The sequence below is a fragment of the Microcaecilia unicolor genome, chromosome 5 (genome assembly GCF_901765095.1).
Source record: "Microcaecilia unicolor chromosome 5, aMicUni1.1, whole genome shotgun sequence".
NCBI lineage: Eukaryota > Metazoa > Chordata > Amphibia > Gymnophiona > Siphonopidae > Microcaecilia > Microcaecilia unicolor.
The window spans coordinates 117,923,160-117,947,298 of record NC_044035.1 but is presented as its reverse complement, the minus strand read 5'-3'; the positions used below and the strand labels follow the sequence as shown (position 1 = coordinate 117,947,298).

At 41.1% G+C, this 24,139-nt stretch overlaps 1 protein-coding gene across 1 annotated transcript in view; it reads right to left on the bottom strand.

The window, feature by feature from the left end:
- Positions 1-3,960: 3,960 nt before the first annotated feature.
- The window catches only part of LRMDA (leucine rich melanocyte differentiation associated), a 2,054,983-nt gene continuing 2,034,804 nt past the window's right edge, over positions 3,961-24,139 (bottom strand). The window contains exon 8 of the mRNA XM_030203233.1: positions 3,961-5,031. Within this exon, the coding sequence (XP_030059093.1) occupies positions 4,952-5,031 (80 nt within the window). The 3' untranslated portion in view covers positions 3,961-4,951. The remainder of the gene's footprint in view (positions 5,032-24,139) is intronic.

Here is a 24,139-nt window from a genome sequence, read left to right as displayed (position 1 = left end):
ACGTTTTAAACGTATCTGCACAGAGGAAACTGATTTTTGCCAGCAAGCCCATTCATTCGGCTCTAAACTATTACACCGCAGTTACCCCAAAACAGTTTTGAAAAAAGCTTACACGAGGGCCAAACATCTAAATCGGGATTTGCTATTACAAAGCGCTACACCAGATCCACAAGATGATCTGGTCATGACTTTCATTATGAGATACGTGCAAGGAGGGGAAGCTGCTTCACATATTATCAAACAGCATTGGGACATTATGCGAGCCCACCCTATTTTTGAAAACTTTCGTTTAAGGATGGCTTTCTCTCGAGCACGCAATCTCAGTGAAATTTTAAGTCCAGCTGATTTGTCGGCTACTACAGCAACTGGGGTTACCATTCATGGCAGTCATAAAAAATGTAATAAAAGTGGATGTAAAACATGCCCTTTAACTTTAGAGACAGCTAGCTTTTGCCATAATGGCCGGACTGTTCAGCTCAGACATCAAACTACCTGCCGCACAACACACATCATTTATTACATCAAATGTCCATGTGGCAAGGTATACATTGGCAAATCGAACAGGTCATTAAATGCTAGAATGGTTGAACACAGATCGAGGATTTCTGCCCATAATGTTGGAGCTCCACTTGTACAACATTGCATCTTGAAACAACACTCCAGTGAGTCACTAAGATGCATGGTGATCGATTGCATCATGCCAAATGCCCGTGGGGGTAACATCAATAGACTGTTGTTGCAAAAAGAGACTCAGTGGATCTTCCGTTTGAACACAGTAGAGCCCCATGGACTGAACGCACATCTCCAATGGAACTGTTTCTTTTAATGAAACAGCTGATTATGACGTATTGCCTTAAGGGGTGGGGCTTAAAGATGTTATAACAAAAACGCCATCGCCATCTTGACCGGCTATTCACCGACATCAGAGGCTGTAGAAGTGAGTCCAGGCGTCACTTTTGTATATTAGGTAAGCTAAAATCATTAGGTTGTTGATACTAATGCTCATTCTCTGTGTTGCAGAAGTTTATGCCCTTGAAAAAGCAGTTGACCGCGAAACAGGGTCCTGTCGGGCTTACAGCGCTACCGGAGTTGTCAGTATGGTGATATATTGAACCTTTGAAACCTGATAAGCTCCAGCCCAAGAAGACGGCTTACATTGTTCAGAGCTATCAAGTTAAGTTTGAGTTTTTGCATTATTTGTCAATTTATTGCAATAATGTTTAATTTTTGAACAGCAGTGCACTTTTTGTTTTTTGCGCCTGAGCACCAATGTTTTAATCAATAAATGGATAGACAATTTGATACTCAGGCTTTCATAAATGATTGATATTTGGCACTACTGGTTGGCTGGAGGTGGTCTATGATTACAAACTTTCACAGGCTTGTGAGCCGCAAAGTACGCCGGCATATACAGGCTTTTGTGACGATATGAGACGCCTTCATTAGTCAACATATCTGTGTTGCAGTAAATTTGTTTTGTCCGGTTTGAGTTGTGTATTCTTACAAAACATTTTTGGACAAAGCTGAGCCATTTTTTGTTGGATTTTTGTATTACTAGAATAAGCAGCATAAAATCTATTGTACTGTTTTGATATCTTGCCAGGTACTTGTGACCTGGTTTGTCTGGCCACTGTTGGAAACAGGATGTTGGGCTTGATGAACCTTCTGTCTGTCCCAGTATGAGAATACTTACGTACTTATGTCACCAATTCATCCAGCTAGTCATAAAGAAGTTCCTGTAAACAAGACTTCCAGCTCCCAATAGACACAAATGACTATTACCTCCAGTTAAACTTAATAAAAGTGGTCTTGCTAGGGACCAATCAAGTAAATCAGCAAGAAAATCAAAGTTGGTGAGCTTTAGTAAACATCATTTGTGGTTATTCCATCTACAGTAACCCTACTTGGTATTCTGTAGCTAAGAAAGCAGGATGTGGGGGGTTTTTCTGAGCTACCTCTACTTTTGCTGTTTGAGGATATCGGATGTGACTCACATTCATCCGTGAAGAATGGAATGTTACTTCAGCAACAATTTGACTCAGCTGAGAAGCAAGAGACAGAAAGTGGAATTTTCTATCAGGGCACCTAAAACAAATTTGAAAACTGTACCCATTAAATGCTTATTTTTCTAAAGGGAACATAGGTGGCTATATGCCTTTAGAAAATAAGCACTCAGAATGTGAGCTCTGAGGCAGGTATAAGTCTAAATAAGCACTCAGAATGCATGCTCAGAGGTGGGTATAAGTCTATGTGCTTTTATAAAATAAACATTCAGAATGCGTGCTCTGAGGTGGGTGTAAGTCTATGTGCCTGTGTAAAATAAGCGCTCAGAATATATGCTCTGATATGGGTGCAAGTCTGTATGCTTTTATAAAATTTGCTCTTAGAATGAAGTGAGTGTAAGTCTATGTGTCTTAGGAAAATAAGCACTGAGAATGCATGCTCTGAGGTGGGTTTAAGTCTATGTACTTTTATAAAAATAAGCACTGAGAATGCCTGCTCTGAGGCGGGTTTAAGTCTATGTACTTTTATAAAAATAAGCACTGACAGTGCCTGCTCTGAGGCGAGTGTAAATGTGTGCATTTACTCTGAGCATGCATGAGTACATTTTGTAAAATATATGCATACATATCTCTGCTCCTAAGGAGGCCTATATGCAGTATCCCCGTGATTCTGTATATGGTGCCTTAATTTCCATGCAGAAATCAAAGCGTATTCTATAACAATTAACGTAATTTAAATGGTTAACTAGCTAATCAGCACTGTTAATTGAATGTTAATAAGCAATTATCAACACTAATTAACATTGAGTTTTACATACATAACTCGCTAAAGGGGTCCTTTTACTAAGCCGCTTAGGTGCCTACATGTGTCCTACTTCTGTCAATTTTGAGCTACTGCATGGCCTGGGTGGTAATTTCATTTTTTACGCACATCCACTAAAATGCTGGAAATCTTCCGGCACATGGTGCTAACTGGGCGGCAATCAGCATTGTACGCATGTAGACCATTACTGCCCGGTTAACGCATGAGACCTTACCGCTAGGTCAATGGGTGGAGGTAAGGTCTCAGGCCAAAAATGGACACACACCAATTTTTATTTTGCCGCACGTCCATTTTTGGCCAAAAAAGGGGCTTTTTTTGCAGGTGTGCTGAAAAATGAACCTGCATGCATACAATACACCCGTCTACACCAGTGCAGGCCATTTTTCGGTTCACCTTAGTAAAAGGACCCCTAAGTGTATTCTGTAAATTCTAAGTTGCATAGATGAAAAGGGGGCATGGCTATGAGCAGGGCACGGACAAATCTATGTTATAGAATACACCCGCTATTGGCATAATTTAGGCATTGGGATTTACACCAAGTAAAACAATGTGTAAATAGCCGTGATTGCATTTGGTCATGTGGAGAGGTGCTCAGCGTTATTCTATGTATCGTACGGAAATTTAAGCCTATTCTATAAATTTACGTGTATTTTAAAGAATACGCCTAGATGTATTTTTTTTCTGCATGGAATTTTCATGCACCATATATAGAATCTAGCACTATATGCTCGATGATGTGCTATTGTCAACTCACATACTTACACGTGTGTGTCTATAGGAGCATGAATTTAATAAAGCCCCTTTTCCACATGCAAAGGGAGTTTGCATGCGGAAATACCTTTCTAAAACGTTCTCATATGTTGGAAATTAAACTTGTGTAAACTGCTCCACTCTGAAACCATCAGTCCCTAGATTATTGAGCAATGTTCAGGCTCATATTGATTTTAAACTTGTATGCAGTCATAAAAGCTTAACTCTTACTTTAATTTGGATAAATTTTCTATTTTTCCAAAAGAAAAAAAAATCCAGAATCTTCTTTTTGTTACAGCTGCTTAATAATTTTCCTGTAGTCATACTGTTTTTTTCTCAAAGTACTATAGTTAATTTTATGCAATAAAAAAGGGGCAGGTGTGCTGGTTTTGGTTTTTGTTTTATTTCAGACAGAAGTATTTTTCTCTCAACAAAATTCATAATCATTCTACCTAGATCTACTGCTTAGCACAGGCAAAGCTACGAATAATGGCCCTGGTTTAAGCCAACTGGGTATTACAGGTACAGCCCCAGGTGTGATCTTTGGTCTTCTTTGAGTAGCACTTGGACCAGGCAATCCATCATGGTGTTCAACCTGTCAGGACTGGAATTTGGCTGCAGCTGTCTGTCACTGGGGTTCATAGGACTTGCTTCAAGGTAATCCTATCAATCTTACTGACTATTTGGGCTAGAACAGTTGAACAGTGTTGACAGGCTTTGCAAAGTCAGCGAAAGTACTGGAGGAAAGTTACAGGTTTACAGTTTAGATACATTTTAAGGGCAGTTCTATAAACTGGGCATTAACATTTACACTTGTATAGCATGTGAAAAGTTTTTAACATACTAACCTAGAGGTTAATTTTCAAAGCACTTAGACTTTAAAAGTTCCATAGGTTACTCAAGTAGCTTTACGAGTCTAAGTGTATTGAAAATATGCCTTTACTGCACTGAAAATACACCTCTAGGTGTGCATTTACATGCATATATGTCAGTAGTCACCTAAACATTGGGTAAACACATGAGTATCTTGCAATAGCATATATATATTTGCAAGGGAAGCTTATACATGGGCAGAGCATGGGAGGGACATAGGTGGAGCTCCCACTTAAGTGATAAACTTACAAAATACTTTAAATTACATGTATCCCTGCTATATTAGGCACCTGCCTTAAGCCAATTCTATGGCTAGTATTGAAATGCACATACCTTGGTTCTATTATTCATTTCTATTACAAAATAGGCTGCTATTGCCCATTCTCAGGGCACCCAAATGGAGGTGCCCGGTTATAGAATTGCCCTCTTTGTGCTTTTGCTTTATTTTATATTGTTTTCTTCAGGACCAATTAAATCATTCAAAAACATGAGGAAACTCGCTTCAGAGTTGGTCATCTCGTATGAATCTGTTGCCTTCAGAATGCTTCCCATAATAAACATAACGGCTTTTCCTGAGAACCCCTGAAAGAAAAAGAAAAATGACTAAGTATCAAGTGACCAGAAAAAAGTAGTATAAAAATCCATCAAAACCCAAAGGTAAGAACAATTCCTGAAAGATAATAGATTAAACGGAAATGATGAAAATGTTCTCTGTTTTTGTAGCAAACCTGTGGATTCTTTTTCGCTGTACAAATTGTCAACAATGCTTTGAGGTGATCAAAATACTATGGGGTCCTTCTACTAAAGTGGGCTAATGATTAACACATGCTAAATGCTGCACAGCCCATTGTATACCTATGGGCTGTGCGGCACAACGCATACTAAGTCATTAGTGCATTAAGAGGCTCATTTTCAAAGCACATAGACTTACAAAGTTACGTGGAGGGGCATAATCGAACGGGGGTGCCCAAGTTTTCCTGAGGGCATCCTCTCAAGACGTCCCCGCGAAAGGGCAGGGAAACCCGTATTATCGAAACAAGATGGGCGGCCATCTTTCATTTCGATAATACGGTCGGGGACGCCCAAATCTCAACATTTAGGTCGACCTTAGAGATGGTCATCCCCGGTTTTCGGCCATAATGGAAAAAGAGGATGCCCATCTAAAAATGACCAAATCCAAGCACTTTGGTCATGGGAGGAGCCAGCATTCGTAGTGCACTGGTCCACTTCACATGCCAGGACACCAACCGGGCACCCTAGGGGGCACTGCACTGGACTTCAGAAATTGCTCCCAGGTACATAGCTCCCTTACCTTATGTGCTGAGCCCCCCAAAACCACTCCCCACAACTGTACACCACTACCATAGCCCTAAGGGGGTGAAGGAGGGCACCTACATGTGGGTACATTGGGTTTCGGGTGGGTTTTGAAGGGCTCACATTTACCACCACAAGTGTAAAAGGTAAGGGGGGGGGGTGGGCCTGTGTCTGCCTGCCTGAAGCGCACTGCACCCACTAAAAACTGCTCCAGGGACCTGCATACTGCTGTGATGGAGCTGGGTATGACATTTGAGGCTGGCAAAAAATGTTTTTACATTTTTTTGGATGAAAGGGGGTTGGTGACCACTGGGGGAGTAAGGGGAGGTCATCCCTGATTCCCTCTGGTGGTCATCTGGTCAGTTCGGGCACCTTTTCGAGGTTTGGTCGTGAAAAAAAATGGACCAAGTAAAGTCGGCCAAATGCTCGTCAGGGACACCCTTCTTTTTTTCATTATCGGCCAAGGACGCCCATCTCTTAATCACGCACCAGTCCCGCCTTCGGTACAGTGCCGACACACCCCCGTGAACTTTGTGTTGGAAGATGGGCGCCCTTCTCTTTCGAAAATTCCCCTGATAGTGATCTAAATGCTCTACCTGGTTAATGTTTCCAAGGCCATTCTCTGCCAATAAGACACCCCCTTCCCCCAAATATTTTTTTAGGATAGTTAACATGCAGTTAGCATGCAGAAAAAGGGAAAATACTGTAAATGTTTTAAGGGCCTAACACAGTATAGCAAAAGGGCCCCAAATTTTTTAATGCACACTAACAAATGAACATCCCTAAAACAGAAGGGCAAAAGAGGGAGATGGCCAGAACACAGTAGACTTATTGCTAAGCTACAAAACGATAATATTGCTCCTTATTCTTCAGCTTCTACAGTATACTTAACCAAGGATGGCATCTGGTAATAAGATAAACAAATGAAGGTTTATCACTGTATTTGAAGAACTGACTACAGAACAGCGGATCTGTTTTAAGCGTTTAATTTCATACTTTTTAAAATCTTTTTAAAAGTTAAAATTGTTGGAACAGCTTGAAATAAAAAGTCAGCTAAGGATGATGTATCATCGGATGAGTCATGTAAGGAAAAAACAACTGGATCCATTTTGTGGTACTACTGCTTTGATGTAAATAATAACCTGTTTTATATTTTATGTTATCAAGTGAATTAGAGAAGAAATATAGCTTGATTGATATGCCAAACCTTGTCATCAAGGAAAATTTTAGTTTAGCTTAATGTTTTTCCCCTGCACATATCCCCCAAAGATCAACCATTCACACAATGGGAAAAAAATTAAACAGACAAGCTCTTGTAAAACCATCAGAAAGAAATGATCTTACTCAAATTTGGTTGTGGAAATTTAGTTTTCCGGCCAAGATTTTTAAATGATATGAAATAAATTCTGATTTAATCCTATGCCTTTGGTTGCTGAAGTCACTTTTGGTGGTGTCTGACTTGTCTAAAGTCTGCTGAATCAAACTGTCTTTAAAATATAGAAATATTTTGGCTCCCGATCTTTTGTTCTGAAGAAAAGTTACTCCTGACCTTCGAGTCTGGGATAGCATTACAGGAGTCTGAGTTTCCTCAGATTACAAATGAGCTGATGCAAGTTTAGACATTTGTAATACAAAACTATGAAAATATGATTAAGCATCAAAATACATGATCAATAGTTCATATTACCATGAAAATAAACATCCTCCTTCTTCCTCTCTTATAACTATATCTATAAAATTAGAGCTGTATTTTGATAAACAATTTTAATCACGATTAATTACGCAACTAAAAAGATCATGATTAATCGCACAATTAAAGGTATATTATTTATTTATTTATTTCCCACTGCAACTCATGACTGGCGGTACTTCCCAACCCTATCACAGGGTGTACCCAGCGGTAATCAGGCAGTGCCGCGGGCTGCCTGGTTACCGCAAGGTTAGCACAGGAGCCCTTCAAAAGATGGTGGTAAGGCTCCCTCCCAAAATGACCATACAGCAAGTGCTTTACTTGTTGTACGGCCATTTCCTGCAGGAAAAAAAGACTTCCCTTGTACCCACTGCGGTAAAAGGGTGCCTCGGCATATGTGAAAAACACATGCTGACATCAGCGCAGGCTCCCTTTTGCTGCAGCTTGGTTAAAAGGGGCCCTTATGGCTCCTTTTACTAAGATGCACTAATGTATTTAGCACATGCTAGCAATCAGCACATGCAACATGCTAATAACTCTCCATTGCGCCAGGTACAAAATAAGTACCTATATATAATATGGAAACTACTTTGATTGTAACCACAGGTGGTATATCAAATCCCATCCCATTTCCCTTCCCTAAATGATTGACGACCTCCCGCCCTAACACCCCCAGATTCAACATCTCTCTCTCTTCCTTCCCTCCTTCTTACCGCATGGCCATTTTGTTTTGGGGGCTTTTTACCCGGTGCAGTAAAAAGGGCCCTGGCACATGAGAAAATCAGCCCCCACCACTACTGCAGGGCCTTTTTTCCCGCAGCTTAGTAAAAGGACACCTTAATGCTAAAAATGCTGGACCATGCATTTGGGCTGCACACATGAAGGGAATGGTATGGTATAAGAGACAAAGTATCCCTTTGCACAAAAGAAGCTTGTGATCTGGGAATAATCTCAAGCAGGCAGAAAATGTAACAACAAAAACCTTGATGGTGCTTGGGTGCATTGGGGAATGGAATGGCCAGCAGGAGAAGGGAGTTAGTAGAACTTCTGTATAAGTCTCTGATGAGTACTATGTGCAATTTTAGAGTCTACATCTTTAATAGGATATAAACTGAATGGAATCAGACATGAGGAAGTCACTAAAATGATCAGTGGACTTTATCATAAAGCATGTGATGACAAAGAGCTAAACATGGAATATTTGTTTACTTTATTGTCCTTTTGATTCTTTGAGCTGGAATGTTTCTCTTATTGCTCATACACTACTAACCCCACTGCTGCTCCTTGTGATTTTGGGCAAGTCATTTAACCCTCCATTGCCTCAGGTACAAACTTAGATTGTGAGCCCTCCTGGATCAGAGAAATATCCAGAGTACCTGAATGTAACCTTGAGCTACTACTGACAAAGGTGTGAACAAAATCTAAATAAATAATGTAATTTTACCCTCTACCGTTGTTTTAGGAGATTTCAATTTTCACTTTGATGGCCAACCATTTGTCACAGGTACGTGATGATTTTCTTTTGATTATGGCCTCTGAGATTTCTTTATTTTGTACTGTCAAAAGAATTAGATAGTGTATTTAATCTATTTTTTCTTGGTGAGGGTCAGTTGATATGACTTTTTGGTATGCATTGTTTGTATGAACATTTCTATATATATGAATTTAGCTGTTTACCTTGGAGGGCCATTTTTGATATGATGTCTAAATTTGATTTTGGACATTTTGAAAAATATGTCCAAAAATCCAGTAGTGAACATATCCCTTATCCAACCGGAAAAATGTCCAAATTTTATCTCAAAAATGGTCATTTGTTAGACATTTTTGTGCTCAGCGCACTTATCTTTTAGGACCATTTTCTAAAAAAAAATAAAAAAAAAAGTGTCCAAGGGAAAAATGCACAAAAACAAGCCATTGGGATGTATGGGGGGGGGGGGGGGGGGGGGGCAAAATTCTTAGTAGACTAGCTGCACAGACATCTTAGCAGTGGGGCACCCTAGGGGACACTGCAGCAGACTTCATATAAAAGGTCCCAGGTACATATCTCACTATTATCCCCTTATATTGTAGGGTGAACCCTCCAAAACCCACCAAAAACCTACTGTACCCACACATAGGTGACACCTGCAGGCATAAATGATATTTTAGTGGTGTACAGTTGGGTACAGTAGGTTTTTGCTGGGTTTTGAAGAGCTCACACTTTCCACCACAAGTGAACCAGTTAGAGTGGGATATGGGCCTGGGTCCCCTTCTCTTCAGCCCACTGAACCGACCACTAGGTTACTCTAGGGACCTGCTTGCTGCTCTAATAGGACTGGTCATAATGTCTGAAGCTGTCACAAAGGCTGGTATGTACTGTTTCTTTCACATCTTTGGGGTGTGTATGTATGTGTGTGTGGGGGGGGGGGGGGGGGGGGGGAGTCATGCAATCCCTCCAGCAGTTATCTTTTCATTTAGGGCAGCTTGTTGTGATTTAGATGTGACTGAAACAGATCTAGACCAAATTGTATAACTTTTAGCCTTTTTTTAAACTGGTTTAACTTATGCCCATATTTGCTACACAAGTCAGGTGGCCCATTATAAAGGTATCCTTTATGCCAGTGGGTCCCAAACCTGGTCCTGGAGGCACCCCAGCCGGTCAGGTTTTTAGGATATACACAATGAATATTCATGAGAGAGATCTGCATGCACTGCCTCCACTGCATGCAAATCTTTCTCATGAATATTCATTGTGGATATCCTGAAAATCCGTTACTGAATATAGACCTAACCAGTTGGGTTTTCAGGAGTACTAACATGAATATGCATGAGATAGCATTTGGCTCCCCATCAGAAAAAGAATTAATTTTAAAGTTTAAACAAAGATTTACAAGATAATACACGGAGAAGCCCCTACCTACATGAATAACCTTATCGACCTCCCAACCAGAAACAGTTTGACGTCTTCCCGTACTTACCTTAATTTACACCTCCCCAACTGCAAAGGTATTAAGTACAAATCCTTCTATGCAACCAATTTTTCCTTTCTGGGTAGCCAGCTTTGGAACGCTCTATCAAGACCAATCCAAACAATCAACGGCCTTTTGACCTTCAGGAAAGCATTGAAGGCCTATCTATTCAAGGAAGTCTACCCTAACGATTCAACTAACTAAAGCATGCCCACATGATTCTTACCAACGATTATTATATATTGACCATGTTTACCATTATCCGTATTGCTATTCCCAATCTTTTCCTCTCCATCTTCCTATGCCCATTTCCTTCTGCACCTCATTCCTCCTATGTTCAATTTACTTATACATCTAATTCCTCCTTTGTTCAATTTACTTATCCGTTAACCCCACTAATATTACGTTTACTACAAATTGTATATTCTTTTTATGACTTGTAATTCTTCTTATTGTTACTATGTAAGCCGCATTGAGCCTGCCATGTGTGGGAAAGCGCGGGGTACAAATGTAATAAATAATAAATAATACTAATATTATAGGTCCCCAACATATACACATTTCTCTGGCATATTTTCATTGTAGTAGCCCTGATAATCTAGTTGGTCAAGTGTGCTTTCAGGAGAGGGTTGAGAAGCACCTCTCTAGTGTAATGTTCAACCACAAGGAAACAAAGGAATTCTCTCAGGCTGATACTGTTTAACTATTCCTGGATAAAAGATTTCTTCTTTCAACAGCTATGAATTGAGGCTTTCTTTCATTGACATGATAAAAGTGCAGTTGAGAACTGCCCTATTTTTTAGGCAACTGGAGGCAAGGATGTTTATAAGCATCCTGCTGAGAGTGCTGTTTGATGAATTCAAGACACTGCAGCTAGGTGTCAGCACTTAGAAAATGAGCAAAGGATATAAGGTATTAATGCTGTCAATGATCTCTTCACAGGAAAAATGTTCTTGCACTCACCGTCAGTTTTAAATAGACATCAAATGCATTAACGGGACAAGGGCAGACTTCAAAGAAAAGAGAGGGTGGGGATTGGTGCTGCTGTGCTGAGTAAGTTTCAGAGTTAGCAATAACCTGATCTGTAAAGACACTGTCAGGACCTCAGACAGGCCTAGAGTTGTGTGTGGTGACAGAAAACAGAGATGCTGACAGAGATACTGGTACCATACTGAGCCAAGTATACTCTAACACTCTCTAATGCCCTAAGTAAAGCTGACATCATTTCCTATCATTTGCTGCTGCAGAATCTTTCTCACCACAGTACTTTTCAACTTTACTGGCAGGCCTGCTCTGTCATGGAAGCTGAAATCAAGGGACCCAAGGATAACCCCAGTCAACCTAAATTTGGAGTCTGCTCTGGAAACACTCTCATTTTCAATGATGTCTCAGCTACTTGAGGTGATCTGAACACTAAAGTGTGAAGAACTGTCACCTTGAATAAAATCCTGGAAGCAAAGACATTCAGCAAGGATGTCAGATAGAGGCAGCAGGAAATCATACCCAGCTGCTACTGCTGCTGTTTGCCTGGGGATAGAGGTGTTCAGGCTAGTGACAGTTAAACTCAACTGAAATTTTTGAACTCTTGCAGCGTATAGTTGTTAGAATTAAGCAAATGTTGCCTCCTCAGAGATTCCCCACCAAGGTGTACAGCTGTGATTCGATTGCCGGGCATATTCAAAAACAGCTTGCAGTGCTTTGATAAAAGCACTGCTTGAAATGTTGCCGTGAGACCTTATTTATCATGAAGGTTATTTGTAGAACAATAGGCGTTCTCATAGAGTAAGTGCGTGAAATGAGGTGACAGGATTCTCTTCCTCTTTCCCTACAAACTGCAGAACACTGTGAAAATTGCACTGTGTTTATGAGCTCCAGTGTGAAGCTTTGATGCCATAAAATATGCAGATTTAAGAAGCCTACCTGGTCTGACTGTAGGAGGCAGATTTTCTGTGCTTGTTGGCAATGCATTTACTAAATTTGCATCTTCACCAACCTCACTTGTCTCAAGGCTGTATGAAAAACACCACCACAAACAAACTGTGTAGTGTTTTTAATTAAAATACCCAGCATTGCTCATAATAAGCTAAGTAGGCTTCCGATGCATCAGCACTATGAACAGCATTTTGAATGAGGTTCCTGCTTAAGGCACTTGAATAATTACAACAGGCGGTCTCCTGAGGTACCTTCGTCCTTCGAATGAGACTACTAATTTTTCTTAAGTAGATGGTTCTCCCATCACCATTTCTGTTAAAGCTATAATTACAAAAGAATTGTATTGGTAGAATCATTTTTAAATAAGTCTTTTATCTTTTAAATGCTTTCCCTCTTGGAATGTATGCCCTAATTATTATGCTCTACAAAAAAATCTAACCTTGTAGCTGCTAACAGCGATTTACAAAACAGAATGCTCATATCACCTTATCATCTGTAAGTCCTAGCAAGCCCTGAAAGGAGAAGCAGCGGAATCTGCCATATGCAACAGTGTCTGGTTGCAATAAATATGAAACATAATTCCATTTTAAGCCCAATTATTTTAGATCAATAACTTCTGCTGCATCCTTGATATTGACCTCTTAAGTATTCCAAAATGAAGATGAGCGTATCTGCCTAGGTTTATGAGTGTTTTCTTTGTCATGTAATATAGCTCACTATCATAGAAACTATCATTTAAATTTTTTCCATAGCATCATCCTGTGATATAAACAACATATGGGTCAATATTCAAATGCCTCAGTGTTTAAATATTTTTTGTATGTTCAGTGCCAGTATGTGCAGAAGCAGTAGTGCTGAATATAGGTATACAGTGGCAAGCAATGTTCGGCCATTGTCCATATAGCTCTACAGATTAATTTAGGACAGCCTTTTTGCTGGCCTAACTTCATCTGTACAGTTTAGGGGTGCAAAAGTTCAGTCCTTAAGGGTCGCAAACAAGTCAGGTTTTCATGATATCCCTAATGAGTATGCGTGAGGTAGATATGCTTGCATACGACCTTTATTGTACACAAATCTCTCTCATGAATATTCTTGAAAAACTGATCTGTTTGCAGCCCTCTAGTATAGCTGTATGGATAATGGCTGAATATCGCCAGTATCCATTGACTTAGGCAGATCACCCATACCCCACCCTCAGACCACTCCTTCACTATCTAAATATTGCTGGTGTGGTCTGTAAAAAATTTTCAGTTTTCTCTATACTGCTGCTGAAAATTCATGCCTAACTTTGGGTGTGATCATTTATGCCTGCCAAAGGTAGGTGTAAATGTTCATACCCAACTGATAGTAGCTGGGCGTGCAAATGCAGATATCTATAACATAGCACCTAATTTCTGGGAATGTCCCTGACCTGTCCATGCCCCTCCCATGGCCACATCCCATTTGGAGTTGTGGATTATGAAATTTAGGTACATATGTTATAGAGTAGGGAGTGGGGCAGATCCATGTGTGGCTCCTGGTTACTGCCAATTAAGTGCTTGTTAACACCAATTATTGATTGTTAGTGCCTAATTAGCTAATCAGTTTATGAGCGGATCTGCGATCCATGCCCAAATTTACGTACTCAACTTTGGGTTACTTATATGGATATATGCACTTGATCAAATTGCCCCACTTAGACCATTCAGGTCTGTTACCTCTCGCCATAAGCAAACGTGGTATCACAGTGGGCTTTGTCTTCTTAAGAAGCAACTACATAAACATGAACATTTATAGAAAAAAAAAACTAAATGACCTTCCCACCTTCATCTCTATAGATCCAAATTTTAAGATTACAATTTTCATCTGTGGAAAGCTAAAGCACTCTACTACACTGAACATATTAAGAAAGCACCCAATCTTACCAGAGAGATATTCTCCTTTTTTCATGGACTAGATAGTGCCTTCCCTCTGCAGAATGTCTTTCTCAATATTTCTTTATTAAGGTTCAGGATCTATGGAGCACACTCTCATCATTCCCTTTTATTTACCCCTCTCCTCTGTAACATCAACTCCTTTCCCTGGTACAACCCTCTAGTCCACTTTCCAGCAGCAGTTCCTGTATTCCCTCTTGTTCACCTTCTTGGCAGGGCCGGTCTTAGGCAGAGGCGACCAAGGCAGCCGCATAGGGCCCAGCGCGGCGCACCGCAACTCTGCCTTGCTCGTGCCTCCGCTCCAACCTCCATCGAACCACCGCTGCTCGCCTTGACAACCGCATAATCATCATCACCGACGCGGCGCCCACCCCCGGCTTGGGCCCGCCGTCAGCTCCCGAGGGTCCCCGCCTCACCAGACCCCGGTGACTAACTGCAGAGATGCTAGCGAGCCAGGCTCAGCCCAGGCAGCGACAGCCCCGCCCCCGACAGCGACAATGACTAGGACAGACAGACGGCTCACCTCCAGGCTCCAGCTTCCCACTCAATGTCCCACCAAATTGGTCTGCACAGGGCCCCACACTTGCTAAGACCGGCCCTGCTTCTTGGGCACTAAATCTATGCATTGTGAGTTACACCCTTTCACCTCCTCTTGGCTAAAAATCCCAGAATTGAATCTTTTACCTCAAATTCTGATTGTGGTCAATGCTAACTTTTCTTCAGGACAGGTGCCACAATATTGAAAATCTGTGGTATTCAGACCTATCCTCAAGAAACCTACCCTTGATCTGCAACCTCCTGCTCATTTTCGGCTAATCTCCAATTTATACTTTCTCTCTAAGCTTCCGGAAAGGGTTGTTTTCTCACAATTATCTTTCTTTGTTGAAAACTCACCCTACATCCTAAGCAATCCAGTTTTAGAGCATATTTCAGTACAGAAACCATCATCACTGCAGTTCTCAATGAAATCCACACACATTGGGATAGGCACAATATCGTTTTGGCTGTCTGTCTTGATCTTTCAGCTGCTTTTGATCTCATGGACAACTCTCTTTTGATGTCTCACCTCTCTTCACTTGGTCTTTTAGGGACTATACTTTCCTGGTTTTCCTCTTTCCTCTCCAACCGCTCTTATACTGTAGTTGCTACCACTTCCTGGGCCTCCTCACAAGTGTTGATGTGTGGTGTCCCTCAGAACTCTGAACTGTTGCCACTCTTTTTTAACTTATTCCTTAGTTCACTTGCCACCTTAATTCAGTCTACTTTCACTTTTATGCGGATGATATCTTGCTAGTTTCCCTTACTAATCCTTACAATCCTTCCCTTGACCTTCTCAAAGATTGTTTAAAGCTCATTTCTGATTGGCTTGTTGCATATAGCTAAATAAGGACACAACCTTAGTGTGCTGGTTTAGGAGAGATCTTTCTGTGTGAACTTCACCCCTGGATTTCTTTGGCTCATCCTTCAAACCAGTTGACTCATTCTGTAACTTGAGGGTTATCCTTGACTCACACCTTTCATTTGTCCCCCAAATCTCTAATGTCTGTAAAACTGGCTTCTTTATCCTTCATCAACTTAGAGCAATTTGCCATTATTTTAGTCCCAACATCATTCACTCTTTAATCCTCTTGCTACTTACGACTAGGTTAGACTATTGTAATATAGTGTACCTAGGTTGCACACAGGCTAACATAAAATGACTACAAACCCCACAGAACCTGGCTATCTGGTCACTATGCCTTGCCCAACGACATGATCACATCACTCCACTACCACATAAATATCATTGGCTCCCTATTCAACAGCGAATAGTTTTTAAACTACTAACATTTACATTTAAAGCCCACAGTCTTGGTCTTCCCCAATATCGACCCACTCATACCATCCCATATTCCCCAGTCCGCCTCCTTCATTCTTTAAATGACCACCGACTAGCCCTACCTGGTCCTAAGTTCATCCAACTAGAATCAACAAGGCATCATGCATTCTTTTTCACTGTCCCTTCATTTTGGAACTCACTCCCCCTACATCTTTGGGCAGAACTTTCATTTAAGAAGCTGGACTGAAGGCTTGGCTTTTTGTTCAAGTATTTGATTCAACCAGAGAGTAGCCGCTGGGCTGTCTGCCGTTGTCATTTTCCTCTGCTGCCCTATACTTTACTGTCCCTCCCCCTCCCCCTTTGTCTATATATTGTTCCCCTCCTTCTACTCAAAGTGTGTGGAAGTATGAGTGATTCTCTTTCCTATCAATATATTGTAGTTCCTTTCTTTTTCTATCCATTTTGGATTTTTGTACACCACTACGATCTGCTAATTAACCATAGCAGTATAGCAAATTCTAATAAACTATAAACTACTGAACCCAGCGGATAGCATCTGCTTGCCCTGGGATTAGTAGCATGGAATGTTGCTACTATTTGGGTTTCTGCCAGGTACTTGTCTCCTGGATTGGCCACCACTGGAAGCAGGATACTAGGCTAGATGGACCATTGGTCTGACCCAACATGGCTATTCTTATGTTATGTTCTTATGCTATATCAGAGCATCTACTGAGTATCTAGTAGGAGCCTACGCTATAAAGAAAAGCAGGCGCCTATGTTCCAGCATAGAATACCTGCATAACTGGATATATACATACCTATAAAGTTAAGCATGAGCACATATGCTAGCTATAGAGCTGATGTAAATGCTTGTGCCTAAATATCATTGATATATGCGTAACTTACAGTGTTTTGTAAGTTATATCTGTAAGTCTGAACCCAACCTTTGCTCCACCCAAGCTATGCCTATGTATACATCTCAATTGCAAATACATGCCATGTACATTAAGTGGGTACTTACAGAATAGCGTTTAGGAATAATTTGGGCTTTTATATGTGCATATGAGGACATATGTGTGTAAATACCATTATTCTCAGCCTTCACACACGTAGAGACAAATTCTATATATGGTGCTGAAAAAAATGTATGCTAAGCACTATTCTATAAATGTTGCTCTGAGTTGAGTGCCATTTACAGAATAGCATTTAGCACTGGGATCCGTGCCCAATTTTGGATGTGAAGATTTGCACCATTTGAAACCTGGTGTAAATCCTCGTGCCTAAATTAGGTGCACTTCTGCCTTATTCTATAACTCTGCGTGCAAATTCCAGGAATGCCCCTGACCTGCCCATGCCCCTCCCATGGCCATGCACCCTTTTCAGATCCATTATTATAAATTTACACTCGTATCTTTATAGAATAGCACCTATAAAAATGTACACATAAGTTCAAATTATTGCCAATTAGCACCAATCATTATTAGCTTCCAATTATTGGTGCTAATTGACTCATTATGCAATTAAATTGTGTGTGCAATTTTGAGTGTCATATACAGAATTAGGGGGATAATGGCTTGCAAGTGTTAGCGCCTATGTTATAGAATTGCCCCATATGGGTAAATACTCTTGAATATCAGGCCCATAATCCATGAGCAAAATATAAGGAGTGATGGGAGTTGAGGCTGGATTCCAACTGCTGTGCTTTAGGAGCTGCACACTCAAGGAAGCACCAAGAGAACAGTTAACCTCTGCTCCTCAGTAAGACAGACATAACTCTAGAAGTTCTCATTGGACCAACCTGATTATAGAAAAGTCAGGGGGGGGGGCACAGATACTGATCTGACACATCAAGAGACAACTACCTTGTGGATTCACTGGTCTGGGTCCTGTCCTTGTTACTGTCTTAATTCCTAGTCTGGTTCTTTCGGCTGCAGGGCTTTTTTTGAGGGGGTACTGAGTATCGGCACCTTTTCCATTGTCTGCTAAAATTGACCCATGGTCCCCAAGTTTTAATGAAAGAGCTCAGGGTCTACACACCAACTCTGCCTTGTCATAGATTCTATGACTGGTTGCAGGGGGCCTGGCTATTATGGGGTGGGTCCCTCAGTGATTACCCCACCCCTGAAGGGTGGTCATGCATTTGAGTACTGGCACCTTTTTTGCTAGGAAAAAAACCATTGTTCGACTGTGACTGGTTTATCCTGTGAATTCATGGCTCCTGTTCCAGTTCTGCTATTTTTCCTAGTTTCTGATCAGGCCTGGTTCCCACATTGCTCTACCCATCCTGAGCTTAACCTTTCCAGCAGCACTGCCTTGTAGGGTACATTACCTGACACTAGGCAAGACAAAGTGCATGTGTATATGTATGTATACATGCCAAAAGTGTTTATGTAAGGTACTAATTTTAAGCAAATGGCACTCATTTAATAATTTTATGTTCATCATAAAATAGAAAAAAATAACTTTGCTGTAGTTACTTTATGATTCCACGTAAATGCTATTAAGGGGCCTTGCAGTGAGGAGTAATTTTAGAAAGCATTTACAGCATGGAAGCAGGCGCTTATAAAGCTGTGCCCTCTATGTGTGTGTAAAACCTAGGTATGCTGAAAACAGCATATTTTTATGCAGATTGTGTGTAGTCGTTCTCAGGGGCATAGTTCAGGTAAATCTGCAGCAGAATTACAATATATGTGCATATTCTATAAAATGTGTACACACATACAGGAGGCAATTCTACAACTGGTTGCCAAAATTTAGATGCTACATTTCCAAGTGCTGCGTGCCTATTAGTAACGTAAACTAGCATTGGCATGCCTAAATGTAGGGTGCACACATGTACCCCAGAACTATGGCTGGCTTAAATAAGTGTGCCTAACTGCGGCATTTGTAGACATAACTTACAATATTCTGCAGGCTGCCCACATAAATGTTAGCTATGCCTATGACATGCTCATGCCCCTCCCCTGTGAATGTCCCCCTTGCAATTGTATGCTAAGCAATTTTAGCATGCAAGTACAGAATAGAAATGGTACTTGGTCTGGTTCTAGGTGCTTATGTTTTCTTTATAACATGGGTTTAAATAGATTCCTTTTTTGACAGTACTCATAGAGGCCCATTTATAAAATTATTTTATTTATTTATTTGTAACACTTGTATCCCACATTTCCCCAACTATTTGCAGGCTCAATGTGGCTTACTTAGTACTGTAGAGGCGATCGCCAATATTGGTATGAACAAATACAGAGTGAGGTTGTGGTAAAGTTTGTGCGTGACAGACAGATTTAGGAATCATAAGGAGGAAGAGGTAGTTTATGTCCAAACGAGCTTTGGTTTTGTTGTGTTGCTGAGTTGAGGCATTTAAGTTGGGTCGTTTGGGTATGCCTTTTTCAACAGGTACGTTTTTAGTAGTTTCCGTAAGTTTAGGTGGTCATATGTTGTTTTCATGGCATTTGGTAGTGCGTTCCATAGTTGTGTGTTTATATAAGAGAAGCCGGATGCGTAGGTTGATTTGTATTTGAGTCCTTTGAAGCTTGGGTAGAGGATACTATGCACTATGCACTAATATTTTGGCATGTAATCTAAACTGGGTTCAAAAGACATTAACAAATATGTGCTATAATTAGCACATACCCACACACAAAAGATATGAATTAGGCTTTAGTGAGCACACAGGAAATATTCTAGTATGTTCTCCTTCATTCGCTATTAAACATTTGCCTTGGACTTGGTGTTCAGCTGTAATATGCATTATGGTTGAATGGTGAAAATGATGTAGAAGAGATGATACTACAGTTATTTACCCATAGTCCTTGAGCTAGTACACCTAGTCCTAGGAAAAGAAAGATAAACAATATAGGGTATGTTCTAACTTCCTACATGAAACCTACATTTGTGTACACTCCAAATATTTCTGCACACAAATAGAAACTGCCATAGAAGCCCTGTTGGATACTGCACAATGTATAACATACAAGGGCTATGCTGTCTTTGATAATTCACAGCATCATACAGAATAGTGATTGTGATGATCATTGCTGTTATAGAGGTGACTAGTCTGTCAAAAGGCAAATGTTTACATTGTAAGACCTGACCCATAAAAGGACTCTCTGGAAACCATGTCTTATTTGTGGTTGACTGACTTTTCAAGGGCCTGCATGGCTTATAACTGAGAGCTCTGCAACTCATTAGTCTTTGTCCTGTTTTCCCTTTCTCTTATTCACTGGTAGTCAAAGTCACAAAGAGGGTGGCCTACCCCACAGCTTCAGATTACCCATAAAGGGCACCACTAAGGTTACAGTCAGTCTTATGCTGGCTTCAACACTGGAGGATAAGCATTAAGGGGTTGGATGTTTAGATGCTGGTAGCTTTTTAACTTAGTACTGACAGATTTACTTCTCTGGTATCAATGGGAGAGATGCACTGGGGTTGGCCGAAGCACCTTCTGATGCCAGTTGCATTTCCCTTTTCACACAAGAGAAACACTTTTGATTTTTTTATTTTGACAGACAGCAGAAGCACAGGATTTTGATCTTGTTTTTTTACTGCCTCCCAGTGGCGTACCTAGGGTAGTTGACACCCGGGGCTGATCATTTTTTAACACACCCCTCCAAAATCCAGTACTAGGCATACCAAGAATACAAAACACTCAGGACCTATAGAGCAATTCTAGCATACCATAAGCAGTAATTTCTACGAGTCACACAAGGAAAAGGAAAGAATACACTACAGTGAGCACTAGAACATCAATTCATCTATTGTAAAACAAAACCAGACAGAATAGTACAGATCCTCAATCCTGCACAGTCAATGCCAACTGAAAGCCATGTCTTTTTCACAAACACAGAGACACCCTAATCCATCATAAACTTTCTATTTAGACAAAAATTAAACTGAACCCCCAAGATGCTAGACTCTGCATACAATGCAACACCACAGAAACAGAAAATGTCCCCTAGTACTGTGCAAAATATAAAGACAGCAGATGTAAATTTGAAAAAAACTAGCAAATACCAATCACCACTTTGTACAAATTAACAAATAGAAATAAAACAAATATAGAAAATAAAATAATACCATTTTATTAGACTAATACATTTAGCTTTCAGAGACCAAAACCTCCTTCCTCAGGTCAATACAGTATAGTACTGTTACAGTATCCTATCCTGACCTGAGGAAGGGGGTTTTGTTCTCCGAAAGTTAGTCAAAATGTAATAAAATTAGTCCAATAAAAAGATTACCTTATTTACATGTTCTATTTATAAACATTTATTAACACATCTACAATACTACTTTATCCTAAAGCAAAAAAATAAAAATATATATTTTATTTACAGTTTGTTGTCTCTGGTTTCTGCTTTCTTTATCTTCTTTACACCGTCTTCCTTCCATCCAGCATCTGTCTTCGCTCTCTCTCTGCCATCCAGTGTCTGCCCTCTCTGCCGTCCCTTCCATCCACTGTCTGCCCTTTCTCTCTGCCCCTTCAATCCACCATTTGCCCTCCCTCTCCCATCCATCCAGGGTCTGCCCTCCCTCTCGCTGCCCCTTCTTTTCGGCCCCAGTTCCAGCCCCATTATCCCACCTGCCCCTAGTTCCAGCCCCAGCCCACATATCCCACCTGCCCCTCCTTTTCAGCCCCCAGCTTTAGTCCCACTATCCCACCAGTCCCCATTTTCAGCCCCAGCCCTTTTCTCCCACCAGTCCCGAGCTTCAGCCCCAGCCACTTCTCTCTGTCCCCTTTTTAGCCCCCAGTCCCCACAGTTTCAGCCCCTGCCCCTTTTCAGCTCACAGTTCCAGTCCCCTTCATCCACATGCCTTGCATTAGGGCCCCCCTTTTCAACCCCAGACCCATTCTCCCACCTGCCCCAAGCATGGCCCCATTCTCCCTCCTGCCACCTTCTCAGACCCCAGTTCCAGCTCCAAGTCTCCTTCTCCCATCTGAGCCCCCCTTCCCGACCCAGTCCCCACCTGACTACCAGCTCCATCGATGGACAGACGACCATCTTCTCCTGCCACCCGGCACCCAACCTTAAAAAAGAAAAACCTGTGAAGCGCCTTGCGTCTGCTCTGCTGTAAGGAAGCAAATTGCCTCATCACATCAGCCCTTCCCTCACCATATCTCGTCCTCTGATGTAACGTCCTATTTCCGAGAGAGCGAGACATAGTGAGTTAAGGGCCGACGCGACGAGGAGAGTTGCTTCCTTACAGAAGAGCAGAGCTGACGCGAGGCGCTTCACAGGTTTTTTTTTTTAAAAGGCTGGGTGCAGGGTGGCAGAAGAGGGTCATCTGTCCGTCAATGGAGCTAGTAGGCAGGTGGGGACTGTGGTGCCAGCGGAGCACCCCCCCACCTGCTGACACCCAGGGCAGACTGCCCCCACCGCCCCGCCCTTAGTACACCACTGCTGCCTCCTTTTACCCCTTCTCTTCTTTTACCTCCTTTACTGTGATCTAGATGCTTTCTAGATCCTGTCCTCAGCATTGATAAACCAGTCACATATTCTAATGCCATATTTGCAAAATGGTGGCTATATCAGGAGGAAAAGATGACTGCATATGATTAGTTTAGTATATACTCTTGGAAGTCACTGCTGTTTCTATGGTTGACTTTGTGAATGACATCAAAGAACTGGTACTAACTACAGAACTTTCATTCACATCAAAGTGTGACCAAGTCGCAAAAATATAGAAAGGTCTCCACTGTGCCAATGTGGTTTAATTTGCTCTATTACACAAAAGTGAAATTCTGCAAAGGAAAGTCTTATGGTTACACAATGGCTGACTCACAGTATCTCTTCATGTTTATGCTTCATGCAACCTTTATGCTCAAGCACATTGCTTATCATTCACTGAGTTTTTCCAATACACAACTTTAGGAATGGACATTATAAAACACTGGAGTGGAGGAGTGGCCTTGTGGTTTGAGCACTGGTCTTATCCAGAGGTGGCCGGTTAATATCCCACTACTATTCTTTGTGATCGTGGGCAAGTCACTTAATCATCCATTGCCTCAGGTACAAACTTAGAGTGTGAGCCCTCCAGGGACAGGGAAATACCCAGTGTACCTGACTGTAACTCACCTTGAGCTATTACTAAAAAAGGTGTGAGCAAAATCTAAAATAAATAAATATACTTACTGTCTCAGGCTACTTAGTACTCAGATATTATTAGAATTTATAAGTTAAAGATTAATGGGTTAACATGCCTGCTGATTTGAGGAGCAAGTGACATCTTTCCACTGATGACATCCTGTTAGTTGCATCAGCAAGTAAAGATCAATTGTCTTCAACTGAAACCATGAATATTTTCTTACAAAAGGTATCATCATGGTTAAGAGCCAACAATCTCAAACTTGATTCCAGGTAAAACTGAATTGTTATGGCAGAAGAGAAAGCTAGTGTATTGTCCAGTAGTAAAGAAGTGTATGTATGGAGGGGGGGTAGTCTTGAGTTCGAATCAGTGATCAGTTGGACCCATGCATAAATTAGTACTGAGGCAGCTATGACACAAGTTCTAATCTTATACCAGGGCCTGCTAGGAGTAAAACTCAAGCATTTATAATTATTTTGGAACACAGCCACCAAATTGGTGCTAAGGAAGAAGACATTATGATAAAAACACCCTAATGCTGAAAACTCTTCATTGATTAACAGTGGAACACTTACTGAAACGCAAAATTCAGATTTTATAAAAGTATGCCTATGTGAGACGTTCAAAAAGGTGCACATTTGTTAAAGGCTACATGAAATAGGCTTCCTGATCCAGCTACAATAATGCACAAATGCTTTTTCCACACATTTACACCTGCTCCAAAGTTCTCACCCCAATCTTTGGCACAGCCTGTCAGGATTTTAGAATGTCCACAATGAATATGCATGGGAGAAATGTGCATACCAAGGAGACAGCATATGAAAATATTTCTTGTGATTTGGATATCCTTAAAATCTGACTGGATGAGTGTGCCCCAAGGACTGGGTTGAGAAGCACTGCTCTAAGTAAAAGCCAAAGCTTAGATTTAGGGGCTCTGTTTACTAAGGTGCACTAGTGTTTTTAGCGTGTGCTAAAAATTAGCATGCACTAA